The sequence below is a fragment of the Magnolia sinica genome, chromosome 16 (genome assembly GCF_029962835.1).
Source record: "Magnolia sinica isolate HGM2019 chromosome 16, MsV1, whole genome shotgun sequence".
Lineage (NCBI taxonomy): Eukaryota > Viridiplantae > Streptophyta > Magnoliopsida > Magnoliales > Magnoliaceae > Magnolia > Magnolia sinica.
The window spans coordinates 48861410-48875137 of NC_080588.1; the positions used below are offsets into that span (position 1 = coordinate 48861410).

Genomic DNA, 13728 nt, shown 5'->3' on the forward strand with positions numbered 1-13728 from the left:
TCTATTACAGAGCCTCTTTATTTTGGTTGCCCATGAAGTTGTTTTCATGGGCCCAGCTTGGTCTGTGTGCCGTTACATTCCTGCCCGCCAACGCAAACGCAGATCAAAAACCTAAAATAAAAAATAAAATAATAATAAAATAATAAAATAATAATAATATAAAAAGACAGGCGTGCCCTTCCTACCCAAAATATAACTCCTCCTTCACGCTCTTCTCAGACTCTCTCTCCCTCTTTCTGCAGAAAGAGAGAAAGAAAGAAAGAGAAAGAGAGAGATGCCTCTGCTTTTGAGGCTTTTCTCATTCTTCTCCATCTCCATCTCTGCTTCTTCTTTCATATCATGAACAAAACCCATCCCCTCTTCTTCTCAGAAGAAGATGACCCAACATCACCACCAACCCTCTCCTCTCTTCCTCCTCGATGCTCTCTACTGCCAAGAAGAGCATTGGGAGGAGGAGGATGAAGAAGAAGATGAACAGAACAGCAATAGCAGCAGCTATAGCGAAGAAACCCAACCATCTCCTCTCTTATTCCTGCTACAGCAAGACCTCTTTTGGGATGATGATGATCTCCTTTCTCTCCTCTCCAAAGAACAAGAAACCCATCTTCATCTCTCTCCTTCCTATCTCGATTCAGACCCTTGTCTCGCTTCTGCTCGCAGAGAGGCTGTTGATTGGATGCTCAGAGTCAATGCTCACTACGGTTTCACACCTCTAGCTGCTGTTCTGTCCGTTGATTATCTTGATAGGTTTCTGTCCAGCCTCCATTTCCAAAAGGACAAGCCATGGATGACACAGCTCGCTGCTGTTGCTTGTCTTTCTCTAGCTGCAAAAGTGGAAGAAACCCAAGTCCCCCTTCTCTTGGATTTGCAGGTAAATAATAATAATAATAATAAACTCAAATTTCTTGCTTTTTTGGGGGATTTCTATAGCGTTTTGATGATTTCGAGATAAAAATCTAATTGGTTTTTTCTATTTCTTTTTTTATTTAAGGTGGAAGATTCTAAGTATGTATTTGAAGCGAAGACGATTCAGAGAATGGAATTGCTGGTCCTCTCGACCTTGAAATGGAAGATGAATCCTGTTACTCCGCTTTCATTCATCGATCATATCATTCGACGGCTTGGATTGAAGACCCACCTGCATTGGGAGTTTCTTAGGAGGTGTGAGCGGTTGATTCTCTCTGTCATTGCTGGTAAAGATTCAAAATCAGATGCTTTTTGGATTTCTTGCCAACGAAAATCTCAATTGATTTGTATTTGTGTTTGGATAATCGAATTCAAAGGGTGCTTCTTTCTTGTAATTGCAGACTCGAGATTGGTATCTTATCTCCCATCTGTTTTCGCTGCTGCTACAATGCTGCATGTGATACATCAGCTAGAGCCCTGCAATCCTCTGGAATACGAGAACCAGCTGATGGGTGTCCTCAAAATCAATAAGGTACTAATCAATTTCTAATGCTAGATCCGAACCATTCATTGAAAGTGTCCTGCTATGGATCGATCACCATCTAAAAATTTCATTAATAAGATGGGCATTAACCGTACTATCAATAATCTAGAAATGAACGGTAGAAAAGATTATTGGTCATTGTTGTGGTCCACCCATGGTGGGTCTTACCAATCCAGGTCGTAGATTATGTGGGCCCCATCCAATTTTAGTCGAATCTAACGGATAAGTTCTGAATTCTAAGATCATGTTTTTAACAGGAGAAGGTAAGAGGCTGTTTTCAGAAGATAGCCGAATTGAATTCAAGCCCATCTGCCGGCTGTAAACGCAAGTATCCATCGACACCTACCAGCCCAAACGGCGTGATGGATTCATCAATCTTCAGCTGCGACAGCTCAAACGATTCGTGGGTATTGTCAGTTCCATCTTCCCCAAAGCCAGCCTTCAAGAGGAGCAGACCTGAAGATCAGCAGCCAATGCAATTGCCGTCTCTTCACCGACCGTTTGTCGATGTCCTCAGCAGCAGCCCCTGAAACAATATCTTAATCTCTTCCTCTTCTGCATTATATATATTTCCTTTATATTATATATATATATCCGTCGAGCTGCAAGCAAATTGCTTTCCATCTCTGCATTTCTTGCAGTTTCTCGATGATGGTGTTTGGGAAGAAGAACAGAGATGGCTGGCAGTTTTCTAAGTATATGAAGAAACGAACTATTCTCATCTTTCTCTCTCTACCTTGCTTGCTTTGTATTTGAACATATACACCATTACGTATTTGTATACGTGGAATTCTCTCTCTTAAATGGGATGGATGGTTATGTATGGTAAAGGAGGGATGTTTAACAAATGGTGGTGACTCTTAAAACACATGTGATCTAGTTGTCCACACCACTGTCCCAATCATGGATAGATCATAACCCAAACATTGCACCGAGAAGATAATACTAACCACTTGATTTTTTGACTACTTATTGTTTTAACATTAACCAAGAATTTTGATAGCCATTAATTGGGTGGCTAGGTTTGCTTGATAGTCATCCATTGGATGGCTAGGATTGCTTGATTGAAGCTATTCTAGATCTCTTTTTATTAGAGAGAAGGATGCAATAACAGGTTCTATCGTTTATCTTTCCACGTTTGGATTTCTTTTCCTTTTATTCTTTCCAACATGTGTCATTTAAATAAATAAATAAATAAAAAGGCCACCAAAAATGAGATACGTATTTTTTGTATATAGTATTTCTAACTGATATTCATATGTTATACCTGTATTTATACACAGACCCATATGCGGTATCCACACGCATTATAAATGGCCTATTTGATACGATTCAAGTCACAATTCAAATCATCCATATATACCAAGCGAACTATTTTCCATTAGTATGGAAAAGGTAGTTTACTAAAAGAGCTAGGTACAATTTGGATGGTCCAGATTACCATTCAGCGCTTCTCCATTATAAAAAATGATGGTAAACTAACATTGTAATAAATCCATGACACTTTAGAAATGGTAGAATCGAGAGGGAGAGGGAAAGTGAGAGGAGTGGAGGAAATTCGGGGGTTTTCACTTCTACCAGCTGGGATCGTATTGGTAGTCCACGAGACAATGGGAAGTAGTAGACCCCAGACACTTTGGGGACCATCTTGGAAGTCTTTTGAAAAAAAAATGCACCTGCAAGGTTACGTCGATACAAGGACTTTTGTTGCTACTAACCCTAGAGTGTGAACTTGCCTGTTTTAGTGGTTGATAAATAAGAAGTGATCATTTACAATCCATAGCTTGCACCTTTTTCCACATCAATGCCTGACATATGTGGGACATCTGGACCGTGCAGAAGGTGTGGCCCACCAAAGAAAGGTCATATGATTCAAAATTAAGCTGACCCATGTATCAGGTGGGCCAAATAAGGCCAAATCTGTATGTTGGTTTTCCACTGTTTTTAATGGTTTGTAGCATGTGATGAGTGGACCATCTTACAGATGGTATAGCTTGTGTTAGTATGATGGGTCTCCAAGTCATGAGTGATATAAAGTGGGAGCAGTAGATGAAGGGTGATGATCGAGGTTGGTGGGCCATTAGGGAAGTAGTGAGGAGCACCTGGTAGTATTACTTTTGTTTGCATGTGAAGGGAGGAGTAAGTTGTCGGCCACTGGGGTTTGGTGTATTTGGACTTTTGTAGTGAGGGGTTTGACCTCGTACGTAGAGCCCGTGATGGGAGTTAGAGTTGGAGAGAGAGAGAGGGAGAGAGAGAGAGGGAGGAATCCTACTCAAATAAAGTCTTCCCACCTCATCTACTTATGTTAACATCATTAGCTATTAACTGCAACACTACAACCACTGCTCTCTCTCTCTCTCTCTCTATCTACTAACCTTCTTTTGCAATTGCATGTGCTTCACATACGATCTTTCTTGATTTTTTTGGAAATATCCTCAATAATTCTCATTTTCTCAAAATATCCCTTGACTAATCTGAATCGCAACCTATTTTCAGGAAAATGACCAAAATAGACTGCATTTTTTCTTTTGTAATTGCATGGGCTTCACATGCTATCTTTCCTGATTTTTATTTTTTTTGAAATATACTCAATAATTCTCATTTTCTCAAAATATTCCTTGACTAATCTGAAATCTCAACCCATTTGCAGGAAAATGAACAAAATGGACTCTGCATTTTTTGTAATTTAGTGATGGGGTCCCTTATTGTGGGACCCCAGATGGTGTGTGTGACAGGAATATATGTCCAACAGGTGCACTGATGATGATTGGAGGTTGATCCAGTTGGATATCATACACACCACATGGGCCCCACTATGTTAAACTACACTAAAAAAAGAAAAAAGAAAAAAGAAAAAAAGAATGAAGCATTTTGGTCACTTTCCCTTTAAAGCATTGTGACAAATATTTCCCAGATTTAGAAAATTACCCGATAGCGCCTGAGCTATCAATCATTTCTCTACAAGAAATTCATCAAATGATTTCTGTAACAGTATTGTGAGATTTCAAAAACTAAGTACATTTTTAGGATTTTACAATTTTAACATAATAAAATTTAAAAGGGTGATTATATTTTTTATTCATTTTTAATGGTCTAATAAATGTCCACTAATATGGTAGTTAGCTAATCAAGTAACCTCAATTTTTGGTCCTTGAGACATCTTAACAAAGGCTTCTAATTTGGACAATTTAATTTTAATTACGCAATTTCTAACAAATAAGTACCTGCATATCAACCATCACACTTCTCTAGATTACCAAAGCTTCCTCTTTGGAGAATTGATATTATTCTTCTTTTGATAGAACTCTCTCTCTCTCCCCTTGCATGTGCTTTCTTTCCTTTTAGACCTACCTAATGATAATCTCTAATTGCTGATCTGTTTATCACTTCATGGGGGATAAAAGTCGGGTACACCATCCTTACAAGAGACTTTATGGGTGTATTTTGGGTAATAATGGCATGCAGGCCACCCCATCTCTACCAGCCACTTAACTACTTATCTAATGATTCTAGTGGGGCCTATGGTGAATTAGACCATGTCCCAAAAGATATTCTTACTTGGGGGACCATCTTTTTTGCCTATCCACAGTTGGGGTGACGAATTTCAATGGTCAGGATCACATGCAAATGACCACTTTTTTGTACGGTGGTCACTTTATCAAATAGAAGAATTGATCATTGTGTCCAATAATGGTAGAGAGGTTTTTTTTTTTGTTAGCTTGTTACACCTTCAGTTCACACTTCACTGTTAGCCACCCCCACCAGGGAATCCATACCAAGACCTTGGTGTTGAAACGAGGTATCTTCACTCAATCTACCACTTGAGTTATGGATCAGGGTGCAATAATGGTAGAGAGTTGTTGGAATGTGGGGCCCACTATGGTGTATGTATGGCATCCAACCCATCCATCCTGCTTAAAAATTGGACACCAAAAGAGTCAACTTGATCAAGTTGTTTTTTTTTTGGTTTTGTTTTTAACAAATGCACACATGCCCCCACACACCCACGCGGTAGTGCGATTTCACCACCTATGGATACTTGAACCTTTGACCAGGTGTTGAAACTCCTGAGAGTCTACCACCGGAGATTTCACCACCTATGGATACTCGAACCCTTGATCCAGTTGTCAAGTGGGTCACACCAAACAACACAATGGATGACCGTGCAAAAGCCTGTTTTCTTGTTGTGACCCAACCGATGGTTGGATTAGACTCATTTTTAGGTCATCCCATTTTTCATGGTGCAGTGACCCAGTAGAATGGATTGGATGACATACAAACACTATAGAGGGTGCATATACAACTTGTTGTAAAAAGGTCAATTGCTCGAAGATAATTGTGTAAATAACGGATGGCCTCTTACATGGGAGAATCTGCAATGAATCTCTGAAACAGAAAAAGCATTTAATGAAAATAAAAGAAAAAAAGGACAGATGTACCTCAAATTGCTGTTTGAGTGATGAGATACGTGCAAATAGCTGTTTTTTTGTTTTTGTTTTTTAAAGAAAATTATTTGATACTTTAACGGAGAAGTAGGATGCTTGACATGCACATATCGTGAATTCTACGCTTGTCATGTTAATTCAAAATCAGCCCATGAATTCGGAACCCTCGGTTCTAAAGTCACAGTCCCAAAATCAGATTATTCGAAGAATCCTAACTTTTGATTTATGGACACTTGTTTGTTGAACTTGGACTATTGAATAATTTTTATTTTTAACCATCCAAGGAATGCCCTGTTAGGATCCGTGAATTCAACAACGTGACATGTCCAGCTCTATGTTGAGCTCACTAGAGAGTTGTAGGGGGCCAACACAACTTTACTTTGGGGATTGGGGGTATAGCCCTCAGCCTAGGGGTCATTATATGATCAATGGGTTAAAATATTCAATCTAAGAGTGTTTTCTGGCATCTCCATCCAAAGAGAATCCTATCAAATAGGCTAGTTTTGTCATTGAAAAAGGCTCAAAGCCAATGGAAGGCTCCTGATGTGTCTTATTGTAATCCATTTGAATGTATTGGAGCAGATTTCTCACCCATTTTGAAAGTCATACAAAATGCACAATCGCGCGCATGTGAATGTGAACCTTTGATAGTAAACCCAATCTCATTAGACAACAAGTACTTTGTATCTTGTGCGTGAGGAGCATTAATATAGGTAAGGCTAACAATTGTTTTTTTAAACAATTTTTTTTAAAAAAAAAAAAAAAAATCCGTTTAGATCATTGGATTAAATGGCATGGAATTGCATTAGATGGAATTAGCACCATTATTATACAATGATTACCATGGTATTTTGAATATCCGATCTCACATTTGGATGAAGGCTGTGAACGCCTCTCCCCCACATGCGCACAAAGCGTAGCGGTGCCCTCGCTTTGTTGGCTTTTGTATTGATTTTTGTTACTATAGGCAATGTGTATTATTGACTCGGGAGTAAGAGTGCATTTGATTTGGAGTCGCCACTAGCCAAATAAAGCATAAAATGTACGGTCGGCTAAGAATTGTAGAATTGCTTAAGAGTCGGGGAATCTTATGATTTCCTAACTCAAGTGACTCCTGCGGTTGGTTTGCGGTTATAGATTCCGAGTAAGGGCCTCGGTGACGGAAAAGGAAGGGTTTAAGCACCCTTTTCCGCTCGCACAACGTGCGGTCTCTATTTCACAAGATTTGTAATTTTGGGAGATTTAATGGAATTTCGGCATTTTATACTTGGTCATGCTTTACATAACCTAGGTGGGCCGGGTAGGAAGAGATAAGAAAAAAGAAGTTATCTAGCCTTACATCACAGAGCCAAATGGCCTTGGGTAAGCAAATAAAATAAAAGCAGTAAATAAGATAAAATGCTAACTAACTTTACTTCATAGGATTTAAGATCCTAGGCAGGCAGAGATAAAATAAAAGAAAGGTTATCTAGCCTTACATCACAGAGCCAGGTGGCCCTGGGTAGGCAAGTAAAGTAAAAATACTTAATGGACTAGAATGCTAACTAGCCTTACTTCACAGGATTTAAAGTCCTGGGCAGGCAAATAAAGTGAAAAATGGAAGGTAGAGAACGATACAGAATAAATTATGGAAGTGATTAATGTAATTGGAATGTGTGGAGTGGAATGCAAATTAAATAGAAATGAACAAATTCTTAGCTTTTTTGACTCCTTTGATTGCTATTTTTATCTCCTGTGTTGGGCAGCATGTTGGCACATTTAAAATCCTTATAGTTCTTTAGGTAGGATTTCCAGGTAAACTCTAACCCTCAGACCCTCTCTGTATTTTTTTATCTCTCTTTCTACTCTCTATTTTCTATTTCTCACTCTCTATTTCTCTCTGTCTGCTTAAACTCTCTTCCTAGCTTCTCTCCCTATTAATTTTTTTTCTCCTTTGATTTTTTCTCTCCCTCCTGTGTGGCCGGGTGCCTTATATAAGCAGCGGCTCGTATTGCGAACGATCATTGTATAGGGTCATGTTGTGGGAGCTCGCACTGGATTGTGGGTGCCCACCTTGACTGGTGGGCTATGTCAGGTACGTTTGTATATTTGTATATGTGTGTGTGTATTTATATTTATATATATAAGTTAAAAGGTAATAATTACCTTTATATATATATATACACACACACATGTATATATAGAAAAGTAATTATTACTTTTGGGCTTTTTCTAGCAAATGTTCAAATACTCATATCTTCTTCGTTAGTTGTTCGTTTTTGGTAATCTTTATCTTGTTGGAAAGGTAAACAGGTAAGCTTTCTAACGAGACTAGGATCACTTTAATCGGACCTCGTTTGATATGTCAAAAATATGTCTATCTAATATACGAAATCTATTATTTGTAATTTGACCAATGGTTTGCTTTTGATAATATTACGATCATTGGAAACATCGTCTAATAAGCTTTTCATTGCAACTGAAATTATATCAATCAGATATCGTTTGACTAGTTTAAAGCGCGGCCGAAGTTTTTTCAATTCTAGTCAATCGACAATGCATGGTTTTGATAAACGGGCGGGATCTTCCTCATCATGATTCGGGTTGGAGGAAACTTAAGTTTGTTAGGAAGATTATTTGACCACCTTTTCAACGAATGATAAATCATCCTAATCGGTCAGGATTTGCCTCCAATAATACCATGGTCATTTTATATATCAGGACGACCGTACTTTTCCCTGATTTTGAAGAAATGACCTCTCACACCTCAACAAAATGCTGTTTGGAAGGATTAAATGATACAGAGAGTGATCCATGGGTAGAGAGTATTGTTTTATTCATTGTCGCCTGTCGGTTGTGTCATATAGAGAGTTTTAGGGATTTTGGAGTGTGGACGCTTGGCCTTGACCGAATCGCTACTGGATTTGGTGTCAGCCAATCTAGTCCGTTGGTTATTTTCGGTGCGTGCCGAGTACGCTTCCAACGTTATCTGTTTAAGTTTTCAATAATTTTCAAGTCCGCAAGAGATAATTGATTGAAGTCAAGTTGAAGCTCAAAGAATGTCGTATCCTTATTTTAGGTGGGGTGTCTACAGATGCCCCTCTTTGGCAGAGGTTATGGGAAACTGAATGCCAAAGCAAGTGGACACCCCGCCTTCCATATTAGACATAAACGTGGTATAGTCTATTTCCACCGAAGTGTCATTATCGAAAGACTCGTTTGGTTAAAGAGTAATTCAAGTGTCCCACGAGGGTTGAGGAAAACATTGTGATTTGTCCCTACGCATTTTGCGGCTTTATGAGGCAGGTTGTGAGTTTGCATCGATAGTTGTTTGTAAGTATGAATTTTTTAGTGGTTAGTGCCCCTCCACTTTTTGCAGCCTTACGGGGATCTTCTAACATGTTTGATTTTGAAGATTAATTTTCGATGCCGTGTAATCCCCTAGGACCACCTATAAGATTAGTTATTATAATGGGCAGTTGCCTGCACTTTTTGCGGCTTTACGGATATCCCGCATTACAATATACTAGGCTGACAAGTGTCCTGGACTAGAGTCACCTTGAGTTATTTGTTCACCATTCGATTTTTCGGGTCTGACGCTATGGTTATGATAGTTTTTCCCACGACTTGAAGTATGGTTATGCTAACTTGGATATATTCAATTCGCATTCCGAGACGATCGGAGTGACACTGAAAGTTCAGTCCGACCGCCCCATGTTCCACTTTGATTTTAGAGGAAACCGAAGATTCAGATAAATTAAAATCAATTATTACTGTTGCATTGGTATCCACCGGAAAGTATGGAGGACTTCCAGTGCCTCGGATACGATGCGCGTCATGTTTTTGAAAAAAAAAATTGAAAGATCTTTTTTCCAAGCCATTTATTTTGAAAAGATTTGCTTGATCTCATGGGGAGGCATTGTCAGGAAGGTTTTATTTCAACCTTCTTTTTTTTGTTTTTTGAATTGGTCTGACCTATCACTTCCATTGGGGATTTCGACGGTCCTTATTGAAGTCGGCTCTTATTGAAGCACATTCTTTGATCTGTGTCCAACTCCAAGTGTGTTGTGTTTAACACCACAATCCTACAACTCAGGGTGGATTATTGTTGAGGACGCTTCGATTCCTGTAAAGAAAAAAAGAGCTTAATAGAATGATCAAAGAGTTTGGTACTAAGGGAGTGAGACTAACGTGAGTAGCAAGTAGAGGTTGTCGAGTCGGGTGTTTTGAAGAAGCAACCATAACTTGATGATGTAACTTGCAAGATTTTTTTTTTAAAATTTTTATTTTTATCGATGCATGTAAAAAAAGAAAATGAATAAAATGGAAATTCTCTCTTTTTTTGGTGGCTAGACTTGTCTTATGAGTATGGTTTATGTTTTGGTCGGCAGGGATCAGATACTCGACTTTTCCATTGTTCATCTTATACGACTTCTGAATTGATTTTTGAAAATTTTTAAAATTATCCTTGAGAGTATGCAATGGGAATCAATGTATCTTGGCTTGGGCTATGCTTGATAATTCTTGAAACATCGCGGTCTTCACATCTTTGAATATGAATTTGCGGCCGTGACTGAAGTACCTTGTTGTTTATTATTATTATTATTATTATTTTCTTTTCTTTCCGTTCTTACCCATAACGCTCTTGCAAATTTTCGTTATGTCTGGTTTAGCCCGTCATTTTTTCCCGTGGCGCCCTTTCAAGTTTTCACCATGTCCTGGGTATTTGCTCTTACCTGTCCCTTGGCAGTTATGCCTTTTTGCCCCTGGCACCCTTGCAGGCTTTCACCAGGTCCGCTGTATATCTGTTGTTTTTACCCGAGTCGCGCTTGCGGTTTTTCGCCTCGTCTATTTTGCTTAGACACACTTTTTTTTTTTTTCTTTTTTTTTTTTTCAGAAAACTTTCTCGATGTTGGCTGATAACGTCTAGGACAACGAGAGGCTTCGGAATGCTTTCCAAGATCAAAAATTTTCTTCTAAACAGGGGGTAAGGCTGATGGGTGCATACCCCAGATTTTCTATTTGGTTCTTCATTCTGCTCTCTCTCTTTTTAAAAAAAAAAAACTTTTTTTTTTTTTTTTGTGTTTTCTTCTCTTCTTTTTTTTCTCTCTGTTTTTTCTTTTTTCTCTTTTTTTTTGGATTTTGGAAAATTTGATCATATGTACATACGTCTTTTTTTTTGTCCTACTTTGTTGCTAAGGGTAACTGGGTAGGGAATTGTAGATTCAATCTTAGGAAACATTTCCTTAGCTTACTCATTATCCGTAGTGTATTTTGACGTGATCGGCATTGATGGGCTCAGCAAGATCCTGTCCCTCTATGTTAGTGAGGTGGACTGCACCTCTAGGGAGCACTTCACGTACAACGAACGGGCCTTCCCAGGTGGGTTTGAATTTTCCCCTTGGGTCAGGTAGATGAGAAGGTAGGATCTTCTTCATTGCTACGTCTCCTATTCTGAATGTTCTTGTACGGACCCGCTTATTGTAAGCTTGTGCAATCCTTCTTTGATAGGCTTGGGAATGACATAAAGCTCGCATGCGCTTTTCGTCTGTCAGATGCAGTTGATCGTAGCGATGTTGTAACTATTCTCCCTCTTCCACTTCACTTTCTAACAGAATGCGTAATGAGGGAATTTCGACTTCAACCGGTAGCACTACCTCCATTCCATATGTAAGTTCATATGAAATGACACCCGTTGTAGTGCGTATGGATGTTCGATAAGCCCAAAGAGCATATGGGAGCATTTCTGACCAGTCGTGATATGTTTTCACCATTTTTTTGAGGATTCGAATGAGTGTTTTGCTAGCTACTTCTACCCCTCCATTCATTTGCGGCCGATAGGGGCTGGATCGATGCCTTTTGACTTTAAATTACTTGAGGAGGTTGTCCACCTTTCGGTTCACAAAAGGCATCCCGTTATCTGTGATGATGGAGTGCGGGATTCCATATCAACTAATGATGTTGTTTTTTAAGAATCGTGCCACATGAGAAGCATTGATGGTGGTAAAAGATACCACTTGTACCCACATGGTGAAATAGTCGACTGCTACCAGGATATACTCATGGCCGTTAGATGCTTTGGGGCTGATTTTTTCGATGATGTCGATGCCCCACATTGAAAATGGCCAGGGTGTGGTCAGGTTATATAACTCGGAAGCAGGCGCATTGATCCAATTTGTATGTTCTTGGCATTTAAAACACCTCCCGACGTGTTGGCAATAGTCGGTCTCCATAGTTAGCTAGTAGTATCCTAATCGCAGGATTTTCTTGGCCACCATGTCTCTGTTCATGTGTGGGCCACAGATTCCATCGTGGACCTTAGACATGATTTTTGTAGCTTCTGCCTCATCCACATATCGCAATAAGACCTGGTTAAAGGATCGTTTATATAAGATGCCACCGTTAATAGTAAACTATGTAGTTAATCGTTGGATTGTACGACGGTCCGTTGGCGTGGCGCTTTCTGGGTATACCCGATCTTCTAGGTATTTCTTGATATCGGTATACCAAGGGTGCTTGTCAGGTAGCGTTTCAGCTTCTTCGATCTGCAGGCAGAATGCTGGATCATCTTGTAGTTCGAATGTGAGTTCCCATTGTGTTGCTCCCTCAGGAATGTCTAGCGTGGATGCTAATGTGGCCAGGGCATTGGAAAATTGATTCTTGGCACTTGGCATGTATGTGAAAGTAATTTTATGGAATTCATCGATGAGATTCTTGACTTAAACATGGTATAGAATCAGCTTCTTGTCTTTCGTTCTCCAGTCACCATTCGTTTGATTGATGATGAGTTGAGAGTCGCCGAAAACTCTTAACTTTTTTACCTCTAAAATAATTGCTTCTTTTAAGCCTGCAATAAATGCCTCGTACTTGGCTACATTGTTTTTGCATTTGAAGGTTAGCCTTCTCGAAATATGGATGGGGACGTCATTAGGAGAGTAAAGGATTGCCCCTATTCCGCTTACTTTAGTGTTAGCTGCACCATTGAAATATAAGGACCATTCGTCTGCCTCTGGTCCTTCTTCTCCCTCAAGGAATAGTATGTCCTCATCAGGGAAGAAGGTCTTCAATGGCTGATAGTTAGGCAGGGAGTGTGCTACGAGATGGTTGGCCAAAGCTTGCTCCTTGATTGCTTTCTGAGTGACATAAGTGATGTCAAACTCAGAAAGTAATAATTGCCATTTTACGATTCTTCCAGTTAAAGCCGATTTCTCAAACATTATTTCAACAGATCCATTCGTGCAAGTAGGAGGATTGGATAAGTGATCATGTATTGACAAAGGCGTTGGGTGGCCCAAACGAGGGCGAGACACTTTTTTTTATTAACAAGTATCGAGACTCATAATCAGTGAATCGACGACTAAGATAGTGGATCACTCGCTCCTTTCTTCCTGTGTCATCGTGTTGGCCAAGGACGCACTCGATGGCGTCTATGGCGACTGAGATATATAGTAGCAGGGGTTGTCCGGGCACTGGTGGGACTAACACTGGCGGGTCTAGTAAATACTTCTTGATTCTATCAAAGGTTTCTTAACTATCTTCGTTCCATTCTTTTGGCGTGTTCTTGCAGAGCAGCTTGAATATGAGCTCGCATATGGGCGTAAGCTGGGTAATGAAGCGACTGATATACTGGACTCTACCCAAGAATCTCCAAATTTCTTTCTCGTTTTTGGGAGGTGGCATCTTCAGAATTGCTTTTGTTTTTGATTCATCGACTCGGATGCCATCTTCGTTGATGATGAAATTGAGCAACTTATCACTGGTTACCCCAAAGACACACTTTTGTAAATTGAGGCGAAGCTTAAACTTTTCCAATTGGCTGAAGAGTTTTTCGAGGTCCTTGAAATGCCCATCAAT

The 13728-nt window shown here is 39.5% G+C and overlaps 2 protein-coding genes across 2 annotated transcripts; one reads left to right on the top strand and one right to left on the bottom strand.

The window, feature by feature from the left end:
- Positions 1-202: 202 nt before the first annotated feature.
- Positions 203-2273, top strand: LOC131229339 (cyclin-D3-1). The gene is made up of 4 exons (XM_058225278.1): positions 203-871; positions 992-1193; positions 1308-1438; positions 1708-2273. Exons 1-4 carry the CDS (start codon positions 377-379, stop codon positions 1978-1980), a joined length of 1101 nt encoding a protein of 366 aa, XP_058081261.1. The 5' UTR covers positions 203-376; the 3' UTR covers positions 1981-2273.
- Positions 2274-12593: 10320 nt separating this feature from the next.
- LOC131228828 (uncharacterized) lies at positions 12594-13091 on the bottom strand. The gene has a single exon (XM_058224684.1). It carries the CDS (start codon positions 13089-13091, stop codon positions 12594-12596), a length of 498 nt encoding a protein of 165 aa, XP_058080667.1.
- Between the last annotated feature and the right edge of the window lie 637 nt (positions 13092-13728).